Genomic DNA, 25,570 nt, shown 5'->3' on the forward strand with positions numbered 1-25,570 from the left:
CTTTCGGGGGCGAAGCGTACCAATATCAGGTTCTTCCCTTCGGCCTGGCACTCTCCCCTCGCAGAGATGGCGGTTCGGCATCGAGATGTCGTTCTGGCCCACATCAGGTGCTTGGGGCTGAGACTCAACACGAAGAAGAGCGTGTTGACGCCCTCCCAGCGGACTACGTTCCTGGGGGTTGTATGGGACTCCACGTCGATGTGGGCACAAATGTCCCCCGCACGCGTGGAGTCCATACTGGCGATGGTCTCCTGAGTGAAGTCAGGCCGCAGCCTCACTGTGAAGCAGTTTCAGAGACTGCTGGAGCTCAGGGCAGCAGCGTCCAAGGTGATACCTTTTGACCTGCTGCACATGAGACCCCTACAGTGGTGGCTGAGGGCCAAGGGGTTTTCCCCGAGGGGAAATCCGTTTCATATGATCAGGGTAACACGCAAATGCCTTCGTTCCCTCATCATATGGTGGAAACCTTGGTTCCTGTCCCAAGGACCAGTGCTGGGAGCATCATGTTGCCGGAGAGCCGCTTCAACAGATGCTTCCCTCACTGGCTGGGGCGTGGGCATGGGCGGCCGCTTTGTGAGAGGTCTGTGGGAGACCCGGCATTCTTCATGGTCAACAGATGCTGGCGGTCTACAAAGCTCTGAGGAGCTTTTTCCCAGACCTCCGCGGCCACCATGTCCTGATACGCTCAGACAACACCTCGGTTGTCGCGTATCTCAATCACCAGGGGGGTTTGAGGTCGCGCCCTCTTTGCAGACTGGCGCATCAAATCCTCCTGTGGTCCCAGGGGAAACTGTCATCTCTCAGAGCGATGTACGTCCCCAGGGACCAGAACCAGGGAGCAGACGTCCTGTCGAGGCAGTGGCTGAGGCCCGGGAAGTGGCGACTCCACCCAGAGGCGGTGGAGGCCATGTGCGAGAGATTCGGCCCAGTGGAAGTGGTCTTGTTCGCGTCTCGAGAGACGTCCCACTGTCCACTGTGGTTTTCTCTCAGGCATCCAGCTCCGTTAGGGCTGGACGCCATGATGCAGACGTGGCCGAGGCTACGTCTGTACGCATTTCCCCCGATCGCTCTGCTCCCGGGAGTTCTGGAGCGGGTCCGCCAGGAGGGCATCAGCCTGCTCTTAGTAGCACCCCGGTGGCCCACTCGAGTATGGTTCTCGGACAACATAGCTCTGCTAGACTGCTCTCCGTGGCGGATCCCTCTGAGGAGGGATCTGCTATCGCAGGCAGGGGGAACAATATTTCACCCCCGGCCGGAGTTACGGAGCCTCTGGGTCTGGCCACTGAGGGGGCTCGGTACCTAGAGGCGGGCCTGTCAGCAGAGGTGGTCAAGACTTTACTCAGCTCCAGGGCTCCTTCCACCAGGAGACTGTACAGCCTCAAGTGGAACGTATTCTCCACTTGGTGTAGAGAGCGTGAGGTGGACCCAGTTAACTGCCCAGTTGGCTTCAGTGCTGGAGTTCCTCCAAGATCGCTTCTCCTCTGGTCTTACCCCGTCCACCCTGAAGGTGTACGTGGCTGCCCTTGGGGCTTTCCACGCACCTCTAGGTGATGGACTCTTGGGGAAGCACCACTCAGCCTCAGATGCTGGATCCTCTTCTCTCGAGAAGAGAGCCAGACGAGAGCAGAGCGTTCTAACTGGAAAACGCTCACAGTGCGTTTGGAGGCTCCCTCGAGAACCTCCCGTGCGTGCTCTTCCTCCAGGCAGAAGACACAGAGTGTGTGTGTGTGTCCTCAGGCGTCAAAAACCTGGGACACGGATCAGCGCACGTACAGAAGTCACGCTTCTTCTCTGAGCATTTCATGGTTGGTTTGGATAAACGAATTCAAAGTCGACTCAAACAAACAGTCCCTGAAGACGAAAAGGATGGTGTCATGTTTGCACAGCGCTCTTATATACTTCCTGGTCGCACGTTGTTGACGTCATAGGCTGTCGCCGGTCAATAGGATTGACGTGATTCGATAGTGATTCAGACACCTGTCACACTGGACGCCTCGTTCCCCATATGTGTTCTAGGACGCAGTGCGAGTTCCCTTTCGAAAGGGAACTATAGAGTGGTGCAGGTATGACATCACTTACTTTGTAGGCCAAAACGCGGCAGCGAGTTATTTTTAATACTTTAGCACTTCCGGTTCCCTCGTACCGAAGTCAATGGGTTTTTTGAATGGGATTTTGTTTAAATGGCTGAAATAAGGTCTGTGGTGAACACAAGCTCAAGACACTTTCACATTTTATTCTACGACAAAAAAAATCTGTATTACCCCACTCGTGATTTTTGAAGCTATTACGTGTCTTGAAAAAGGTGGTTGCTGACAAGTGGCTAAATGGGACTACAGAGGCTGTCGAGGAGATGCCATCATCAAATGTCATCACGCCGAAAATGTAAGCTAAATCCGCTTTTACAGTCTATGCTCATAATTGTTCTCTTATAAACTAGTCTAACTCAAATGTTCTGGGAAAATGTTTTTGGATAAAAACTGAAAGAGTTGTCGGAAGCTTAGTGATGGTGACGTTCGCAGGATCGTGGCATAGTTCGTTTATAGCTTACCTTTAGCTTTTTACTTCTGGCAACTGCATTTAGGCTTCAAAATTCATAAAAGTTGTTAATCTGTGATAATTATCTTAATGGACAAAACGTGTAAGTATCATAAACTTTTGTTGATCAAAGTGTTTGTTTTTTGCAATAATCCAAAAGCCCATGGGAAAATCCTATTGGCTTTTTCTCGAGGGAATCAGTGCGATGCTAACTGCCGGTTGGCCTACAAAGTGACGTCATACCTGCACCACTCTATAGACAGGCAAAAGACAAGTGACAAATCCTGAGTGGTGATGTCACTACACACATACATCTACAAGCATGGTTCAGCACCGTGTTAGCCAACCGTGCTGAGATTAATGGGCCGAGAACAGTTTGCAATCGTTCCGTGATGAATCAGGATTCTACACTCACCTAAAGGATTATTAGGAACACCATACTAATACTGTGTTTGACCCCCTTTCGCCTTCAGAACTGCCTTAATTCTACGTGGCATTGATGCAACAAGGTGCTGAAAGCATTCTTTTGAAATGTTGGCCCATATTGATAGGATAGCATCTTGCAGTTGATGGAGATTTGTGGGATGCACATCAAGGGCACGAAGCTCCCGTTCCACCACATCCCAAAGATGCTCTATTGGGTTGAGATCTGGTGACTGTGGGGGCCATTTTAGTACAGTGAACTCATTGTCATGTTCAAGAAACCAATTTGAAATGATTCAAGCTTTGTGACATGGTGCATTATCCTGCTGGAAGTAGCCATCAGAGGTTGGGTACATGGTGGTCATAAAGGGATGGACATGGTCAGAAACAATGCTCAGGTAGGCCGTGGCATTTAAACGATGCCCAATTGGCACTAAGGGGCCTAAAGTGTGCCAAGAAAACATCCCCCACACCATTACACCACCACCACCAGCCTGCACAGTGGTAACAAGGCATGATGGATCCATGTTCTCATTCTGTTTACACCAAATTCTGACTCTACCATCTGAATGTCTCAACAGAAATCGAGACTCATCAGACCAGGCAACATTTTTCCAGTCTTCAACTGTCCAATTTTGGTGAGCTCGTGCAAATTGTAGCCTCTTTTTCCTATTTGTAGTGGAGATGAGTGGTACCCGGTGGGGTCTTCTGCTGTTGTAGCCCATCCGCCTCAAGGTTGTGCATGTTGTGGCTTTGTGCAAATGCTTTGCTGCATACCTCGGTTGTAACGAGTGGTTATTTCAGTCAAAGTTGCTCTTCTATCGGCTTGAATCAGTCGGCCCATTCTCCTCTGACCTCTAGCATCAACAAGGCATTTTTGCCCACAGGACTGCCGCATACTGGATGTTTTTCCCTTTTCACACCATTCTTTGTAAACCCTAGAAATGGTTGTGCGTGAAAATCCCAGTAACTGAGCAGATTGTGAAATACTCAGACCGGCCCGTCTGGCACCAACAACCATGCCACGCTCAAAATTGCTTAAATCACCTTTCTTTCCCATTCTGACATTCAGTTTGGAGTTCAGGAGATTGTCTTGACCAGGAACACACCCCTAAATGCATTGAAGCAACTGCCATGTGATTGGTTGATTAGATAATTGCATTAATGAGAAATTGAACAGGTGTTCCTAATAATCCTTTAGGTGAGTGTAGATCACAGTGGTTGAGTGATGCTGTATAGTTTTAATAAAGAATGTCAGATTATGGTAGTCTGTTAAATCCCAAACCACCTAGAACTCAGAACAGCCCTGCAAGATGGAGTTTCACCCTGCAAACTGCATTCAGCACTCTTTTTTTGGACTGTTACCTGATTTGCAAATTGTTTAGGTGAACCACGCACTAAAACACATGCACTTAAACACATAAAACCAACAGGCGCAACCCAATCTTAGTGAATGATAGGCACTTTAAAATAAACTATAGAGGTAATGAAGTTTAAGGTATTGTTATTAATAACTGACTCTTTTAATAGTAAACAACAGCACACATTGTGTTCTAATGATGTGTGCTACAGCTGAATAATAAAACCTAATAATAAGAGGGATTGCAAATAAAGGAGCAAAATAGACAGAGAGGAAGAGATGCTTTGCAGTGTCAGTGTGGATGTCTGCTAAGATCAGTGTCACAACCAAGGTGTTTGTCAGCCTGAGGAGAAGACGATTGCTCACACCTCTCCTTACACAGGATAGTGTCTGCATGTGTTTGTGTGGTTATTTTTACTGAGAAAATGTGAAAAAAAAAATTGTAATGGTATACCTTAAGTTCCCTCTTCCAACTATTCCAAAAGCAACTTCCTCTAATATATCTATAACAAATTTACAAAGAATTCTCAATGATAAAATACCAGTTGAAGATGGTATTTGCATATTTCCATGGCCTAGTCGACTAATAAATTCATAATTTAAGAGGCTGTAGTGTTCGGTATATGCTGTTCATTAATATTAGTCATTGGATGCCCTTATTTGCTTTCAGAGCAAAGTAATAAGAAAACAAAAATCTAATCAGATAGTACACACACACACACACACACACACACACATTATATATATATATATATATATATATATATATATATATATATATATATATATATATATATATATATATATATATATATATATATATATATATATATATATATATTACCTGGGGAAAGCAATTTCTCAGCATGTCGCTGTGTCACAATCACCAGTGAGAGTGCCCCTTGTAGTCCACCAGAGGGCACTCCACCTCAGACTATTGCCATATCATCATAGACTACATTACCCATAATCCTTTGCCTGGACTCATTAGCACTCACTGTTTACACCTGTGTTTCATTACCTCATTACCTCTGCATATATATACCATGTTCACTCTGTCATTCACTGTGAAGTCTTGTCTAGTGTAAACACTGCAATTCTGAGCGTTCTTCCCTGGTTTCATGTCTCTTGGTCTTGGATTACTTGCCCGTTCCGTGGATTGCCCTTTTGCCTGTCTCTCCTGTTTTAATTGCCTGATTGGACTGATTACCTGTTATGACTAGTGATGGCAAAATGAAGCGTTTCGAAGCTTTATTGCTTTCTGATACAATTTTGTCGAAAATGGTTCATTACTCGAAGCTTCATTCAGATAGAAATTGCAGCACCATCTCCTGGTGAAGTAAATGTAATGCAACAAAGCTGACAACCATAAAATGCAAGTAGGCTTATATTTTAACGCCCCGTTTATTACATGTTTACCAAGGCGATCAAAGCTGAGACAGTGTTAGTGCTGTGAAACTCATTTATGTAGGTGAATTTTACAGATACTGATGAATTCCATTAGCCTGGATGCCAGCCGAACTTAGCCCCGCCCACAACATTTTTACTCGGGCAGTTCGGTCTGGACTTGATCGGTAGAGAAGTAATTATGCCCAAACAGAAACTGTTCGAACCAATGAAATTGTCAGGGCGGGCTTTAGACGATGATGGACAGATGATAAACAGTAACGTAATCATCCATGTCATCAAATGCGCTTGGGTTGAATTTGTTCTAATCCTAAACGGAGAACTTGTTCGTACGTTATATGCATTCACCTTTACTATTTCTCTCAGAAATGATGATTGTGTTGGTAAGTACTCTGTGTATCCTTAAATTATTTTTTTACAACACCGGCAAAGATCGTTTACACTCATCTTTTTCTTCTAACGTTAGGCTACTTATTCCAGCGTGCAGACAGGGTTGCCAAGTTTTTACAACAAAACCCGTCCAATTGCTAACGTTACTCAAAACTAGCCAAAAACAAGCCCAATATCTTTCCGGGGAGGTTCTCCGGTGAAAAAAAAGGCATTTGGGGGGTACAATATGTGTTATTTTGGCAGGGCTGCCTGCTAAAATTCGCATTCCTGGGTCTGTATGTCACATAATTGGGGTCGCTTCAACCCGTGGACTTGGCAACACCGTGCAGTTGAGTTCTGTTGACATTTGACAACTAACGTTGTGCGTCGCTCTGTTGCTCTGATTGGTTGTAGGTCTATCCAATTGAGGTCTTTCCTGGTTCGGTTGAAACACGCCCCATAATCACAGCCCAACGGAGCAGTATCAGACTCAAATTCTGACTAGAATTGAGTATGACGACGTCAGGCTAGAATTCCATGTGTTCACCTTGATAATAAAACATTAGGCATGATGTATGTATGTGTGTGTGTGTGTGTGTGTGTGTGTGTGTGTGTGTGTGTGTGTGTGTGTGTGTGTGTGTGTGTGTGTGTGTGTAATTATTTCTTTAGACAAGGACAGAAGATCAGACCAGCTTAAAAAAAGTTGGAAACCAGAAAATCTAATGGTTTCTATTAAAATAGAACTCAGAACTCAGTATAACTTATACTTGGACGGATATTTTTGTATGTTGAAAAGGATGTGCTTGTGGAACTGGTTGTAGGCCTACTTGTATAATGTAGCAGAGGGTTTTTGAAGTTTCTGTCTTTGATGCGTGTTTTTATGTAACAATGTTCATATGTTCTTTAATTAATAATAATAAAAAATAAAAAAAATAAAAATGTGGCAGAGGGTGACACTGAAATAAACTCAATCCACTCTCCTCAACAATAACGCCAATCCAAACACCGACTAGCCTGCTACAACCCACGGAGTTGCCATGGTTTGGCTTCACTTTTATAAGAAATTCAGCCGTCAGGTTTCAAACCTGTCAACACTGTGCTGTCAAAGCAGTCAGGTGGTTCACTACAGGAGTGAACCAGTGTGTTTGCTTCAGAGGTCATTTTCACGTGACTAGTGACGTAATGATACAAGCTCCAAAGCAGTGGTTCATTGCAAGGACCGTTCCAGTTTGAAGCAAGCTTCGGAGCGTCGGTGTCAGACGTAACATCACTAGTTATGACCTCTTGCCTGTTTTTGATTACAATTGTGGATTACCCTTCAATAAAACTGCGTTTGGATCCTCAGCCTTTGAGTCTCGGAGCGGTTCTCGGAGCAGCCAAGTGAACATCCGTCCACAAATTAGTCCAGCCACAGATTGTGCGTCTCCGCCAGGGAGATCGCCCTATTGAGAACTATGTGCAAGACTTTATTGAACTGGCACATCTCTCCACGCTGGACAAGCTATGCCTCATGATATTTTTTCGTGGGGGACTATCTGAGCTGCTCAGCTCGTTTATGCCATTACATGACCCTAATTCGACTCTGGAACATTATATCGATTTGGCATTGTAAATAAGCGGCTCTGATTTTACTGTGGGTGTCGTGGAGGAATGTAACATTTACTCTGTACCCGCCAGTCCAGAGATGGCTCCAGCCACTGACCAGCATCCAGAGATGACTCCAGCCACTGACCAGCATCCAGAGATGGCTCCAGCCACTGACCAGCGTCCAGAGATGACTCCAGCCACTGACCAGCGTGCAGAGATGGCTCCAGCCACTGATCAGCGTGCAGAGATGGCTCCCGCCACTGTCCAGCGTGCAGAGATGGCTCCCGCCACTGACCAGCGTGCAGAGATGGCTCCCACGACTGACCAGCGTGCAGAGATGGCCCCCGCCACTGACCAGCGTCCAGAGATGGCCGCCACCACTGACCAACATCCAAAGATGGCCACCGCCACTGACCAACGTCCAGAGATGGCTCCAGCCCCACCCCGTGGTCATAGTTCAGAGAGGGTTCTTGCCTCCTGTCACGAGTCTAGAGAGCACTCCGACCGGGCCATCTGCTCTGCCCACGCCGCCATGGGGGTCTCCAAGACCGTCTGCGCTGGTGTGGTGGTCGTCTGCTCCGCCGTGGGGGTTTCCAAGACCGTCGGCGCTGCTGTGGTGGTCGTCTGCTCCACCCTTGTCATCTGCCCAGCCTGCTCCGTCCTGGCCGCCTACTCCACCCTGGCCGCCTGCTCTGCCTACACCAGCCTGGTCATCTGCCCAGCCTGCGCCACCTTGGTCATCTGTCTGGCCTGCGCCACCCTGGTCATCTGTCCAGCCTGCTCCTTCTGCTCTGCCTCAGTCTCCAGGCCCTCTTCCGCTTCATGGGCCTGTCCCTCCATCCTGCCCCCGGGTCCGCCTCCGCTCAACCTCCCTCTGGGCCTTTTATAGGAGTGTCTGGAAGCCACTCCTTAGGAGGGGGGCTATGTCACAATCACCAGTGAGAGTGCCCGTGTAGTCCATCAAAGGGCACTCCACCTCAGACTATTGCCATATCATCATAGACTACATTACCCATAATCCTTTGCCTGGACTCATTAGCACTCACTGTTTACACCTGCCTCATTACCTCATTACCTCTGCCTATATATACCATGTTCACTCTGTTATTCACTCCGAAGTCTTGTTTAGTGTAACATTGCAATTCTGAGCGTTCTTCCCTGGTTTCCACTGTGATTAGTCAACAACATGAATATATTTGTCATCTTAAATCAATTACAGGAATGTTCCAGGTTAAATACAGCATAAATTCTATCGACAGCATTTTTACAAGCTGAGAACGTTGGAATTATTAGTCCTTGCTAAGGCAAGTATCACTACTACTAATGCTTAAACGTAAGGTGTCATTGTTACAGTGTAATTGTATATTTAAGTACTGAGTAATAATAATTAACTTTATGTACTTCATGTGTTATTGTAGGATTAGGGTTTGGTTGAGGGTTAGTTGCCTGTAACTATGCATAATTTACTGGTATTACTATGATAAGTACATGTTTAACAAGGTCACTGTAAAGTATTACCCAATCCATTAATCCATTAATTTCTGCTAACCTCAGGTTTTCCTTAAAGGAATATTCTGTGTTATTAAAAACAAACTCTATACATGTATGTAACTTGCTGTCAGTTACCACACAAAATACATTTTACTCATCACACAGTTTGTAAAAACAATTGAAAAGCTATAATGGTGCTTGCCAAGTCAAAAATGCTCAAATGCAGTAGATTCCTTTTTTTATTTTTTATTTTATTTTTTATTATGGCAGTGAGGTTGTTTAGTAGAAATTTGGCACTCAATTAGCCTGAATATTATACTGTTACTCACATGTTACTCTTTACTGTTACTACATGTCACAACTCTATGTGGTGACATTAAAAGTGTAAATATGGGGAACACATCTTCCCATTTTTGTGAAGGGAACAGTTTTGCAGAGAGACAGAAACTAGCTCATTTTGTACATGATGCTGCAAGTCACAAAGATTGGACACTATAGGTACAAAAGAGGGAAGAGTTTTTGTACATATTTGGACTTCTAAGTAACAAAAATATTTTTTTACAAGGATTTTTAACATCATTCTTTTCAGGAATTGAAATGTGTCATTCGGCGGACTTTTGACAGTTACAGATTGTTTTTTCTGCATTTTTGTAACCCCGCCCATGGAAAGGTTATTAACAGAACAGTTATTGTAAGGGTAGGTTTATCACTGAAAATTGTATCATACTATGTCTACTCTTTAAACCTGGGGCCTGTACCATGATGGTAGTTTAACAAACTCAGGGTTACAGGATTAGTTTCGAGTTGACAAAACCAAACCAATCTATTCAGGCTTTGTTGGTCCCATGATGCTAATCATCAACTTTCTCTGTCAACTCAGGCTTTGATCTTGAGTTTAGGAATTTAGCTGTGACATCAGCAGTGAACAGCCAATCACACGCTGTGGATCAGTACAACTGAGATTCACTTCTCGCGAGAGAAGCAGTGTGATTCACTTCACTCTTCTGCAGAAAATTACATGATTGAAAAATATTAAGAATTTAAACAAATTTACACAGAAGAAAATAGCTGTCGAGGACAACTTTAAGAAAAATCTTATACGTCAATGCAAGTAAAAGTTATGAAGTTAGTTTAGTTGATATATAGAGAGAATTCAACATTTATGCTCACATGTAATTTTTTATAGATTTAGTTATTGAATTTAAAGCTTATTTGTATGACCTTTATATAGGCTATTTATTTTAATATTAACAAAATGCATATTAATGATTGATTTACTAAAATTATACGTAATATGTGTAATTGATTAAGGGTATAATAATTACATAAATTATTTTTAAATAATTCAAAATTATTATTATTATTATAAATAAGCATTGTTAAAAGCCAGAGGCTTAAGTCTTTAATAGCCATTAGCTATGTAGTGACCTTTAATTTGGAGTAGAAAAAGGGGGAGTGACTTTATTGCATCAGATATGTGTCACTTTGCTCACAGCTGATTGGTCCCATTTCAGTTTGAGATCTCTTATCCAGAACATAACCTGCCCTGGAGCAGGTTAGCTGTGGAGCGTAAGTTACTATGGAGATGAACACTGCTAAAAGCCAAACCACTTTAATGGTACCTAAAACCCAGGATTAGCACACATTAAGCTTAAACATATCTGGCTAGCCAGCTAAACCGGCTTCATGGTATAGGCCCCAGGTGGGTACAATCCTGCTCCCAGAGGGCCACTGTCCTGCAGAGTTCAGCTCCAACCCCAATTAAACACACCTGTACCAGCTAATCAAGGTCTTATTAGGCATACTAGAAGCTTCCAAACACGTGTGTTGAAGCAAGTGGGAGCTAAACTCTGCAGGACAGTGGCCCTCCAGGACCAACTTTGGACACCCCTGCTTTAAACAGTATTTTGGTAAAAAGGTAACACTGTGGTAACAGCTTTTTTTAGCTGTACGCTATGGTGTTGCTTCAGGGGGATTGGGTGGAACTGACAGAACAGCTATTTCTTTCAGGGTTTTCCTCTTTGTTTGAAATGTTGACTACAAACACAGACGATTTTCAGATTTTCCGTTGTAGAGTTCTCGCTGTATTTATGATTGCAACACACTGGATCCTTCACTGAAAAACGAATGTAACTCACTCTCCCGTTAAACATTTACTCTTTCAATTCTTGCACCCGGAAACAATACGAGTCAACCACATTATGACTCAAAGTTTGCTAAGAAGTATTTCTAAAGCAAGGCGGGATTCTACTCTGGTTTAGTGAATCCATAGCAGACTGGCGGGAGTGGCCTTGGACGGCAACATGCCCAGTGCATTATGGCTGTTTAAGTTTTCCTACCTATTTTAAAAAATGGAAGACAACAGCCTTTTTCTCTATTTTCTCTAGTCAGGTAGCTCTGATTTAAAATAATTCCTGACTTTCTACTGTATAGGCAGCCAAGTTTTATTGAAAGCCCACTTTGCCAGCAGTAAAGCACACCTTTTACGGAGAATTACGTTTATACGAATAATTTGTGAATCTGGCCTCAAATAAAAACTTGCATTAGCCTCATGAGTACCACTGCTCAGTGTGTGTTCTAACTGCTAGACCAAGAACAATATGTTCACAGCATAAAACTGAATTTTTGCACACAGACTTTATTCATATGAATTTACATGAATAAAATATAAATTTAAATGCATTTTTCTGCATATTTTCAATTGAACATTACGCAACTTGTCTACTCTTTTCAGACCAAGCATGCCCTGATCTCACTGCGACTATTTTATGAATCCAGCTTTGGGGAACAATTAATAATCTGGAGGGAATGTCTGTGTGTGTGAAACAGTTTTCAGCCCTGTGTTGGTCTATTTACTATTGCAACAAGACATTTAATTTACATCATAACTGTGAGCAATGATTTGTTACTTACTACTGCTCATTATAGTGAAAATGTTACAGGATAAGAATCTAAAACATACCCATGATGAGAGAATTATATTTTTGCTCTCTGTAAACTTTCTGCTAAAACTTATGTTGTCAACTTTTAAGAGTACACTAACATATAATGTTGAGACTGTTAAGACTGTCAAGAATTCAAACTTGACAGATATGGACTAATGCCACAAAAAATTTATGAGATTCATTCATCAGTCATCATCAGTCGGATCTCATCAGATGGATCTTGTGACACTGAAAATATGAGTATGAGTGCCTTATAACATTAAGAACCTCCATAAAGTCACACTATCACCACACTACAGCAAAATGCTATATGAGCCCTCAGCAAATGAACTTGGAAACACAAGTGTGACACTTCCTCACATCTGTCTGCCCCAGGGCACAGACTCAGAAAACAGCCCCAGAACAATACCTGCAGGGCCCTTAAACAAGAGAGGCTGCAGAGGCCGGGAGAGGAGGCGGGTGGGGGATTAACATTAAGGCATTAACATGTGACTGTGTGTTCTTGACTGCAGGTGGAATGGCGGAGACAGCAGCACAATAGGCATGTTAACACATCTACACACACACACACACACACACACACACACACACACACACACACACACACACACACACACACACACACACACACACACACACACACACACACACACAGAGGCCTCCAAGTGCTTCAAAAATAGAGTGCTCTTCAGGACTCAGGCAAGGTTAACAGAATGAGACAGCATGCTCTCCCTCCGCAGCAAACCACTGCCCGAGAGATTTCTCTTTACATTTAGGAACCGCTGCGTCTGTGCTTCATTATTGCAATGCATTTTTAATGCACCACCCTTCACCACTGCTTTCAGAGTGCTGTGGATTTCTGTAAAAGCCTTTAACAAATAATTTTTAGCCTTTTTTGTGTCAACTGTTGTAAAATGCAGTTAAGTAATGTTTTGTAGGGCCTTTTTAAAGAATAGTTCAGCTAAAAATTAAAATTGTGAAAATTATTTACTGACTGATATGCCTTTCCAACCTAGTATTGTCACGTTTAGTTTAGCTCTTGATATTTAGTTTCCTTGCTTGTTTTGACCCTGTTCATTTGTTACACTGGTTACACACTGGTTTAATTAAGTCACACCTGTTCCTAGTTTTACCCAGTTTGTGTGTCATTAAGGCCATGTGTTTTAGTCCTTGGTTGTCTGTTCTTGTTGTTTTGCTTATAGTTCGCTTCACCAATGTACCTGCTCTCCTGAGCCTCCCTGGCCCTTTCTCCTCTGCTGGTTCCGTCCAATTCCCTGACTTTGTCTCCGCTGGTTCAGCCCAGCCTCTTGGCTCTTTGATTTCAGCTGGTTCTGTCCAGCTCCCTGGCTCTGTCCAGTTCCACCCCCACCTTTAGCCCTACCCAGTCCCCGGGCTCTGCCTCATCCTATGGAGCCTCCCAGCTCCACCGACCACAGCCTCCTGCTCAACCCTTATACACTGTCGTCTTTGGAATGGGTTGCTCAGAGCTCTGACCATTCAGCTCCACATTGACCCTCCGAGCCCAGGACTCCACCTCACTCATTCTACCTATTGGCTCCACCAGGGCTCTTCACTCCCTTGGCTCCACCATGGCCTGTCATCCCTCCAGCTTCACACGGGTCCCTTGTCCTACCATCTTTGCCTTGGTTTGACGTCACCCTGGTTTCTCAGTGGACTTCTGGGCCCAGAGCTGTGGTCCCTCAACCCCCCTTCAGTTCGACCGGGCTCCTCCATCACTTCCACTGTCGTCCTTGCTTCCTCTGGCTCAATCTTGGTGTTCCCAGCCCCAAGCTCTGCCTTGGATCCCTTGGCTCCTGGTTGTCAGTTCTTGTTGTTGTGTTTATGGTTTGCTTCACCAATGTCCCTGTCCTCCTGAGCCCTGCGTTTAGTGATATTAACTTTGTTTTGTTTAGCTTAAAAAAAGTACTGCTTATCAAAATCATCTTTTTCTCCTCACCTTTGTGGAAGCTAAAGCCTAAAGCCTGAACGAGCTGGTGCCAGAGAAGTACACAACATTTATGCAGTAATGCCTATTAACAGTAATCTTATATTTCCTGTGATAAAAAAATACCACACAACCATCTACGCACACCGTGGCAATAGAATCGCCATTGGTTAGTAAATTTGATTGATATACTTTATTATATTATACTTGAACTAAAACTGTTGGTAACCATGTATAAATGCATATTTGTCATTTAACTGAACTTTGGACTGGTGGTGGTGCTTAAGATATTGTTGGTGTTTCTGTAAAAAAATAGATAATAGTAATTATATTATATTATTAAAAGGTAATAATACTATTACTAATTCTACTACTAATGACAATATACAGCGCACTAAGGATTGATGAGCTGCTGGGTTCATGAATATTAATCACGTTGACAGCATTCGCTCAAACTGATTTGATTAAATCAAAACAAGGACAGGAAAAGATGAGCGCCAGCCAAGGGGATTGCCGTTTGCGCATTAGTTCCGCCCACTACCGGAAAAAAATGGCATATCTTCTGCTTGTTCTTAAAAGCTGAATAATTCCAAATTAATTTTGACAGGAAAATACAACAAAGAATATTGTTAACATGTAGTGCGTCGATTTTGCGTGGTATGTAAGACTCTTGCACGCTCTCTCTCTCGCGTGCGCGTGAGTGTGTGTGTGTGTGAGAAACGCGCTCAGCAAAGCGATGGAGTTATTCACACTAGAGTTTATGGTACGTCAGATGAGCTGATTTGAAATCGTATAGACAGCTTGACGAGAGTGAAACGAGTAAAAATACATTCATGCTAAACTTATTCTTAGCATCTAACACACACACTGGTGAGTAAAATCTGAGAATTTATTAGCCAATGGCTAATGATAGATATTATTTAATTGCCCAGAGTGACGATTTACTCACATATGCGAGTGTTTACTAGCATTGTAGAGGGTTGCTGCACTAATACTACTTAGATTTTTACTGTAATAGAAATCACAGTGATAATATAGTTACCATGATTAAATTTACAGCAAGAATACTGTGGAATAGATTTCAGCAACTTACTTGCTAATTACTGCCAGCAAGTTACTGTACATTTCACAGTGTTCATTTTACAGTGTAATTCATATAAATAAAATGTTAGCTATAAAATTTGTATTAGCAGGACAAAGAAGATGTGGTGCTTATTGTGGTTCAGGAAAATTACAATTACAGCATTCTTTGGTTGTATGCAATGGAACTATTGTGTGGGTGTACAAATGTATGTGTTTATTTTCTAAACATCCACCGAACCAAAAGTGCCCATAGGTGAAATAACCCCAACAAAAATTATATTATTAAGTTATAAAAATAAATGATATTACGTTATACATTACTACTTAGGATTTCAATCTTTTTTGTGGTTTCTGAGGTTTCCACAACTGAGCCTGAACCATCTGCTAAACTTGAAAATTATAGAATTGTAGAATTAAAAAAAGGCAATCCACCCATGCTGTGTAAAGATTGCATCCTCAAATAGCCTGAGGAGCAGCTATCTACAAACTGTCATGCGAGCTTGCTCCTAATTCTGAACACCATGGGAAAATTTTCTTGCTCCAAGCCTTGTTCAATTTAACTTTCGGATACTTCTGAGCGAAGAGCGCAGCGAGACAGTCACTAAAAGTGAAAGAGAAATCCTATTAAACCTCCCGAGAAACATTACACAAAAACTATAAAATCCCTTCTCAGCTATAAAGGAGAATCTGCCGTCCACTCAATGTCTGTACAGTCAAAGGCTCGTTGATTCTCTCAGTTATTTCTGATATAAAATCCAAAATCTTGATTTGTAGGAAAAGCTGAGCCTTAACCCACATTTGTTCTAAAGAACGTAGGATAAAATGTGTGCAGTGGTTTTAGGCAACTACATGAAAAATGAGACAGTATTGATAATTTGTTGCTCCTGAACATTGAAATAACATAGAGAAAGATTATGAATTACAGGTGTTTTGGGTTGTCTGACTGAGCTTAATAAAAAATTTTTTAAAAGAATTTGTGCGCTTAAACCTCCCTTAAAGGTCCCATGGCATGGCATTTTTCTATTATTTTATAATGTTTCCTGAGGTTATATTGTTAGTATGATTTTTACATCATAAAATGTCATAATTTAGAAATAAAAGGCATTTTTTCTATACTGATGTTTGCCCTCTGGCTGAATGCCCTGTTTCAAGAGGTGTGTCTGCTGTGAGACTTCAGTAAAAACGCCCACTGTTGTGATTGGCTGACATATTTGCATTTGAAATGAGAAAAAGATCTTGTAGCGGAGGGGGCGTGGTTTAACGAGGTCTACCAGGCACAAGCAGGCACGAGCCTGCTGCCAGAGAGACGGATGGACCTGAGTTCACTTCTCATCAGTTCTCTAAGCACGTCTCAGTTCAGTGAACTGTTGTAGTTACTAGCATATACTTCAGGTTAATAGTTTATTTCTAGTCGGAGGGGCTGTCACTCATGTCAGAAAGTTAGTAACTTTGGTAAATTATGGATCAGCGCTGACTGGAGACGCGAACCGTTTAGAATGATTCAGTCCGATTTGGTGAACTGATTCGGTTCACTAAAAAGAACCAGTTCAAAAGAATAATTAGTTCGCGAACCGGACATCACTAATGTACCAGAGACGGAGCGATTGCTAACAAAGTTATTTATAGTAACTACTGAGTCCGTCTTCCATCATTATTCTACCAACTTTGTGACACATGCAATGTACCATTACAGCTGTCGAGATGAACGAGTTACGAGTAAGTGTGGATTATAGCATTATTTTTAGATATTTTCCTATCATATGAAAAGTGTCAGTGGTTCGCATTGAGTACACAGCGCAAACAAAGACACAACAGCAGTAATCGAATGTAATCCAGTTTATTGTGGGGCTAGGCTGGTTAGCCCGGATATGCTCATGCTTACCCCCCTTCTGCTTAATCTCGCGCCGCGTTTGGTGCCTCCGCTCTGGGCCAGATGCAGTACTGGGGGTCGGTGATGTTGAAGGCCGACCGGCCAGTGCAGCCCGAGCTTCGGCGTGCGTGAGGTTTATCTCTAAAGATGTGACTCTGCCGATGTTGAGCAGAAACTCACGACTGTATGCACATTTTAGAACAGATAGACGTGATGAGGAAGTACAAAAACATGGACTCACAAGATCGAAAACACGAAAACACTGTTCTGTCGGGAGAGAGAGAAGCCGCATCAGTGTGTGCACGAATAATAAATAATTAGCTACACATCAGAAATCACTGATCACAGATCAGAAGGAACTGAAAAAAGACTTCTGTTTTCATTTGTACATCCAAACACTGAGAAACTGCCAGCATTCACTGGTTCACAAGCCATGATCTCTCGAGGACAAATATAGCGCTTGCATGGGCGTGCCAGATTCTCTGGGGGAGGAAAGGGCGGTAACCATTCCTGTTATGACTTCAAAACAGGAAAATTCCAGATCAGCTCGTCTGGGCTGTCATTTTCTAGAAGGCAGAGAGAGATAGCCACAACTCGGTTTACACTGATCAAAATTTCTAGCCACTTTGGGACAATATTCAGGCTAGGGGAACTCATTTGTTGAAAAACCTCATAAAATTTAAATTTCATGCCATGGGACCTTTAAACATTTATGTATTTCACTGCATTAAACACAACATAATTTTAGAGATTTGTTTTTCAGAGTATTATTGAATGTATACATTTAGTTCCCTTTCAGTCAGTCACGTTCAACGTACGTCGGTTGTACCGACGAATTGGAATCCCTTCAGAGAGCCCCTATCAGCTTCGAGATATAGAGAACGGGCCAATGGGCCATTGGCATGCGAGATTTGCATCTCGCGCTCCGCCCCGCGGGTATAAACAGGAAGCGAGAGCAACGCACTGACATCATTCACTTCGGAGCCGAACGGCGTTGATGAAGCAGACTGCTTTTCCTGTTCATTCAGCAAAAGACTTCAAGAGTTTTCCAGAGAACGAAGAGGGATGCTGTGCTGGCGTGACGGCTTTAACCAGCGTGACCGCGAGACTCTGCTGCATTAGAGTGAAAAAACTGCTGTTTTCACAGCAACGTCTTCAGAAGCATCTGAGGTCCCTTCATGCTATTCACATTCCGGGTCCACTCAATCGTGCGGCCGATGAGCTGTCACGGTTGCCGGTGCTCCCCGGAGAGTGGAGACTCCACCCCCAGATGGTCCAGCTGATCTGGAGTCACTTTGGGACCGCACAGATTGATTTGTTTGCCACCCCCGACATGACCCACTGCCAGTTGTTTTATTCCCTGACCGAGGGAACCCTCGACACGGATGCCCTGGCACACAGCTGGCCCCGGGGCCTACACAATTATGTGTTTCCCCAAGTGAGCCTTCTCACACAGACACTGTGCAAGGACAAGGAAAAGCTCCTCTTGGTCGCTCCGTATTGGCCCAACAGGACTTGGTTCCCAGAACTAGTGCTCCTCGCAACAGCACCTCCTTGGCCCATTCCTCTGAGGAAGGACCTCCTGACTCAGAGACAGGGCACCCTGTGGCACCCTCGTCCGGACCTCTGGAAACTCCATGTCTGGTCCCTGGACGGGACACGGAGGTTCTAGGTGACTTACCACAGGCTGTGGTAGACACCATCACTTCAGCCAGAGCCCTCTCTACGAGACGGCTGGATGCGCTGAAGTGGAACCTGTTCGTCGATTGGTGCTCTTCTCACAGAGGAGACCCCCGAAAGTATCCGGTCAGATCTGTGCTCTCTTTCCTTCAAGATGGGTTGGAGCGAAGGCTGTCTCCCTCCACCCTCAAGGTGTACGTTGCTGCTATTGCCGCAAATCACGATATGGTTAATGGTGAGTCCTTAGGCAAGCACGATCTGATCGCCAGGTTTCTGAGGGGGGCAAGGACACTAAATCTGCCTCGCCCTCCCTCTATACCCTCTTGGGACTTAACTCTGGTGCTCAACGCACTGCAGAGAGTGCCCTTCGAGCCTTTGCAGTCAGCTTAGCTGAAAATCCTGTCTCTAAAGACGATACTCCTGATTGCATTGGCCTCTGTCAAGAGGGTAGGGGACCTGCAGGCATTTTCGGTCGATGAATCGTGCCTGGAATTCGGGCCAGGCAACTCTCAGGTAATCCTGAGACCCCGGCCCGGATATGTGCCCAAGGTTCCCACTACTCCCTTTCGGGAGCAAGTGGTGAGCCTGCAAGCGCTGCCCTCGGAGGAGGCAGACCCAGCCCTGGCTTTTTTCTGTCCAGTTTGTGCCCTGCGCATCTATGTTGACAGAACGCAAAAGCATCTATGTGTGCTCGCTTCCCATAGTCAGCAACACTGAAGTGCCTGTTCTAGTGTCAGCTTACTGCGCCATTCCCTTCCCCATGGAACGGATACGTGCGCTTATTTTCTCCAGTCGAGTTCCCCAGGAAATGGTGAAACCTGTCGAGTCCTCCGCAATCCGCGGCAGTCGGATGTGTCGGAGCGTCCGACGCCAGGTCTGGCACTTGTATGCATTGGTGGAACTTGTGTCAGGCTGGGTTCCATATGTTGTGACCCCTACAGCGGTCCCATATGTGTATTCTCCACGGTACAGCTCCCTCCGGCAAGCTCGTGTCTTTCCCTCGGCAGAGCTCTCTCTGCAATCTCAGTACGGTGTTGTTCCCCCGCCTGCAACAGGCCGGGGCCACCCCTGGGACTTCCGTATGTTGCACTGCCCAAGGCCAGTCCATACTTGTATTCTCCACATAGTAACTCCCTCCGGGCATGATGTGGCTTCCGCAGCATCCCTCCGGGGCACACTTTCCCAGCGTTATCCAATAGTCTGCTGAGTGGGTCTTGCGGGACAGCAGTGTGACTCTCCCTGCGTGAATTTCCCCGCAGGTTCAGAACGGGGTCTGAGGGGCTCTCGCTGGGCGCTGGAAGTGGTAGTAACTGTGGCGTTTTCCAAAGGGATCCCAATTCGTCGGTACAACCAACGTACGTCGAACGTGACTGACTGAAAGGGAACGTCTCGGTTACGTATGGTAACCCTCATTCCCTGAAAGAGGGAATGGAGACATACGTCCCGTCGCCACAGTTCCTTACCATCACTGCATGGCCGAGTCACTAGTTCGGCTCCTCTGTGAAGAACGTCAGTGCGTTGCTCTCGCTTCCTGTTTATACCCGCGGTGCAGGGCGGAGCGCAAGATGCAAATCTCGCATGCCAATGGCCCATTGGCCCGTTCTCTATATCTCGAAGCTGATAGGGGCTCTCTGAAGTGATCCCAATTCGTCGGAACAACCGACGTACGTCTCCGTTACCTCCTTCAGGTAACGAGGGTTACCATACGTAACTGAGACATTTTCTTCAAGTTCACACATACATTTTATTTTCTTATGTCTGCAAAGGTTCTGTCAAATATAATAAATGAACAACCCATTGCATCTAAAAATAGTTTGACAACATGCGGCCAGCATCATATAATGTTTTTTAAAAACATGTTTGTTAAAGTCTTTTCATTTCTTTCAATATTTTTTCAAAAGTAACCTATTGTCAATGAGTATAGTATTCAACGATGTTGGGTACATTGTTATGGTTTTCAATATTTATATGATTTCAATTCAACTGTATATTCAAATCCTGATAAACAAAATAACATTTAGCTGGCCAGACAAAGCCTGACATTGAAATTATAGTAATAATAATAGTAAAAATAGTAAAAAATTATGTTTATCTCTATGTTACTCTGTAGCGCCAACTCCTAAATAACACATTTGTTATGACCCTACTGTGTGACTGCATCCACTGATGATGAAATGTTTGCCATAGATTGATTTTTTTAATAATAATTTTACAATAACCTATGTGTCAGAGGAGACTGACTGAGTGTGTCTATGCATGAGCTAACAGTGTGTGCAATAGTTAACAATGTGTCCAGTTAACTATGAAACTTGTGAATTATCATTATTATTTTACATTTTAAATAACTAGAATTCTGCTTTTGATATCCTATGCACACAGATTGGCTTTTTCATAAAATCTCTTTATATATATTGGGCCCTATTTTAACGATCTGAAACGCAAGTGTCAAAGCACGAAGCGCAAGTAACTTTGTGGGCGGGTCTCGGCGCTGTTATATTTTCCCGGCAGGATAAATGGCTCTTGCGCCCGGCGAAAATCTAAAATGGGTTGGTCTGAAGTAGCTTCATTATTCATAGGTGTGGTTTGGGCGTAACGTGAATAAACCAATCCGAGCGTCATCCAACATTCCCTTTAAAAGCAGGTGCGCAAGTTCCATAATGGATTGCTATTATTATGGCGTATTTACCAGGCGCACGCCAGGAGCGGTTCACAGCCGAGGAGACTGATGTTCTTGTAAGAGCAGTGAAAGACAGAGAAGTGAAGTTGTAATGTTGTACATTATGGTAAAGGTGATTTTACAGTCTTTTTTTTTTCAGTCTTTCAGTTTTTTCAGTTTTTCAGTCGATTTTTTTCCTGGTTCTTGACGGACAAACCAATTTGTCAGATGTCCTTATATACATATATGTCTTGCCACTATTGGGCAAACAGGTCTTATCCTTATTTATTACAATTAGCCTGAATCATTTGTAAGCTAGATTTATGCCTATTTTTTCACATCTTCGTGGCACACCACAATGATTTCCGTCATCTCATGTGTTAATATTTTTTTAGTGTAACAATTTATGATTTGCAAAAATAACTGTTGCATCTGTGTAGGTTACATGAGCAAAGTGTATGCGCGTTGTGCACGCTATACATTATGGTCAAGCATGCGCCCTTAAAATAGCATAATGAACAACGCGCAACGCGCCATTGACTTTAGACTAGGTTTTTTCTGGTCAGTGGTGCAATTGTTTAATGGAACAGCAAAATAGCACCAGGGATTGTTTGCGCCGGAACACGCCTCCTTTTTTGCGCTGAACCGCCCAGGGAGCGCAAGTTCATTCACTAGTTTAGCGACGTGCTTCTGTGGAGGGAAAAGCGCGCTTTGCGCGGGTGCAAAATAGGAATGACACATGCGTCGGTGTACAAAGTCAATTGCGCTGGGTGCAAGATAGGGCCCATAATCTCTTTATATATCTTTATATATGAGAATCGATTTAAAAAATAACGAATTAATCGCATTGTTTTCTGTAACAATGTTTTTCTAGTTTTTAATATTTTGAAATTGTAATAAATTCAGTTACTCTCCAAATTAATGTAGAAACAATTTAAAGACAGCATATTTTAAATATGTGTTGTAATGGCATCTTTTTATGAATGAAGGCCAGTATTACTGATACTAATGTCTCTGTGAAACATTAATGACATTACATTACAGTTTAAATGAAAGATACCAATTTCAACATGTATTAGGCTTTAAAAAAACAACTTTTAATTTAAGTGAACTTAAAACAACTTTAAATAAACCCATTATAATAAATGTTATATTTACCTGTGGCCTTCCCTGTTAGACATATACAGAAATGTAATAGTTATTAAACACCTTTCTTAACTGCATAAATAATAAATTAAATATAGATGAATCATATTTTCTCTGTTACCTTTGTTCTTTGATGAACATTAATGACAGACATCATCAGTGCTGCTGTCACTTTAAGATCGGCCGCTGCCGAACATGACGCGGATATGACGCGCAGTCACACGCATCTCATTTTCTCACGTTCATTTAAGACGTTATTTAACTAATTTAAGACTCCTATTATGAGAATTCTCTACAAAACTGGCATTTTGGCAACATTCTCTGTGTTGTTGTTATTGTTTGTTCAAGAGCGAAAGAGAACTCGATGTGTGCACAAGACAGGCGCAACTAGAGTTCTGATTGAGTCGCAGCCACAGAGACAGGACACTGACATACAGCGCATTCTCTTCTGTCTTGTCGCGCTTAGATGATTTAAAAGCATTTACATGAATAAGAGCGTGATCATATAATGTAACGCTAGGCAAAAATGTATATAAAAACAAACGCTGCGTTAATTGCGTTAAATACTTTTAATGCGTTAAAATGAAACAATGAATTGCCCACGTTAACGTGTTACTTTGGCCAGTACTAAACTAAAATCAATATTAAAAGTGCACTATTTGTGGTGTCCGCAACCATGGTGGACATTATCGGGTGCATTAATTCAACCCTATGATGCATTGCATCATGATAATGAGTGTACAACCAGTGTACACTCAATGACTAAAGAGTCTGTAATGCACTGAGGGTTACATTGAATGAATTCCGGTGTCTCGCCAGAAGATCGCATTCTAGAGCAATCATACAGGTGTACAGTAAGTTCCTTTGTATTTGTTTATTTTTATTAAATTGTTTAATTATGGTTTTACACAAGCATGATACAAATGCACACTGTCAGCTTTTTTATTTTTTATTATTAACACAACAAGCACAAACTACGCAAAAGCGGCAGGCCCTATAGCTTGCTCAATTGTCTGAATTGGTTTACTCATTTTTATTCACTCTTTTAAGTGGACTGTATTAGTGGACTAACGTATGGAAAGGTGAAGGAGGGTATAGGGGGGCAGTGTTTAGTGCATGTTCATCTGCTGCTAAATAGACACCAGCAAACAAATGTTCACCTGTAAACTAAGCAACATTAAGACTGTTTATGTTTGGGCAATTTGAGATTGTTGCATCAATGACCATTTGTGTCAGTTCCAAATTCAATCGATGACGCATATTTTCCACCCTGTCTCATTAATGGATAATGCATATTTTATGCTTTCAGATATTTTAATTATTAAATGACATAATATTTATTAGCATGCCAAAACTGAATAGTTTTAATGTATGTTAATATGTTTGGTCTTGGTGGAATAGATCTGATACGCTGCTGCTGCTACTGCTACTGCTGCAGAGTGAGTATGGACTTCCAATACATACACACACACATTGCTGTGAGCATGCAAGATATGCTACTTCATGAATAGTAGTATATACATCACATATCAGATCTAGACAGGTGGAGCTGGAGGAGGTAGAGGGTTTCAGAGGAACTTTGATAGTGTGCTGCAGGATCAACTTACAGCAAACATTGAACCAGACTATTTAAATTGTCCTACCCATTTGTTACCCTACGCTTAGTCTCAGCCTCTGAGGGCAAGCCTATGGGTCGCCTACAGCCAAATGGAATTACAATGGCATAACTCACCTCTCTCACAGGTTCGCTCCCAGTATCCGGTCCCGGTGCAGTCACAGATGAAGCGATTCCAGCCCTCTTTGCAGTTTCCGTTGTTTTTGCAGGGGTTGCTATCGCACTGTTTGCCTGTTACTTTGCTGCAAGATGACTTGATTCCGACTCCGTTCTGGGCCTCAGCTATCTGACGAATGTCTTTACTTCGTCCATCTATGAAGAGATCACGGATGCAGCCCACATAGCCATAGTTCAGCATAGCGGTCCACAGTTCAGTGGGAAGAACCAGGCCAACTCGGTTGTCTGGGAGACCTCCAAGATATAGGTCACCCTCCAGGTCTAGAATCTCATTCTCACCGCTGGCGGTGAAGGGAGTCCGACGGCTGTTCACAGACATGATACCTGTTCAAAACAAAAACAGTCAAAATAAGCTCAGACAAAAGAAGATGGCTGACTGAAAAATAAATATATATATATACATATATATATATATATATATATATATATATATATATATATATATATATATATATATATATATATATATATATATATATATATATATATATATATATATTAGTGCTGGGCATCGATTAAAAAAAATTAACTAATTAATCGCACTTTTTTCTGTAATTAATCGCGATTTATCGCAAGTTTTTAATATTTTACGTTTTTTATATTTTGATATTGTAATAATTTCAGTTAATCTCCAAATTAATGTATAAACAATTTAAAGACAGCATATTTTAAATATGTGTTGTATTGTCATATTTTTATGAATGAAGGCCAGTATCACTGATACTAAAGTGTCTATGAAACATTCATGACGTTACATTACAGTATAACTGAAAGCTCCCAATTTCAACATTTATTAGGCTTTAAAAAAACAACTTTTAATTTAAATGAACTTAAAACAATCTTTACATAAACCCAAAATAATAAATGTTATATTTACCCATGGCCTTCCCTGTTATACATATACAGAAATAGTTATCTTTCTTAACTGCATAAATAATAAATTAAATATAGATGAATCATCATTAAAGCTAAAATTTTCTCTGTTCCCGTTGTTCTTTGATGAACATTAATGACATCATCATCAGTGCTCCTGTCACTTTAAGAACAGCCGCGGATCTCACGCGCTGTCCCGCGCATCTCATTTCCTCACAACTCCTTAAGTTCATTTAAGACGTTATTTAACTAATTTAAGACTCCTAATATGAGAATACTCAAAATCCTCTGTGTTATTGTTTGTTCAAGAGCAAAAGAGAACTCGATGTGAGCAGGAAACTGACGCGAGTCTATCTATGCGTCGAGTGTGTGTGTGTCCCTTGATTAGCTGACATGAGACGCATCCAC

At 42.7% G+C, this 25,570-nt stretch overlaps 1 protein-coding gene across 1 annotated transcript in view; it reads right to left on the reverse strand.

Annotated features, from left to right (window-relative positions):
- nrxn3b (neurexin 3b) overlaps positions 1-25,570 on the reverse strand; it is a gene marked incomplete at its 5' end in the record, with an annotated part of 580,383 nt that overhangs the window by 508,111 nt on the left and 46,702 nt on the right. The window contains one exon of the mRNA XM_079831676.1: positions 24,230-24,613. Within this exon, the coding sequence (XP_079687802.1) occupies positions 24,230-24,613 (384 nt within the window). The remainder of the gene's footprint in view (positions 1-24,229; positions 24,614-25,570) is intronic.

This window comes from Gobio gobio, assembly GCF_949357685.1.
Source record: "Gobio gobio genome assembly, chromosome: 12".
In the NCBI taxonomy this organism is placed as follows: Eukaryota; Metazoa; Chordata; class Actinopteri; order Cypriniformes; family Gobionidae; genus Gobio; species Gobio gobio.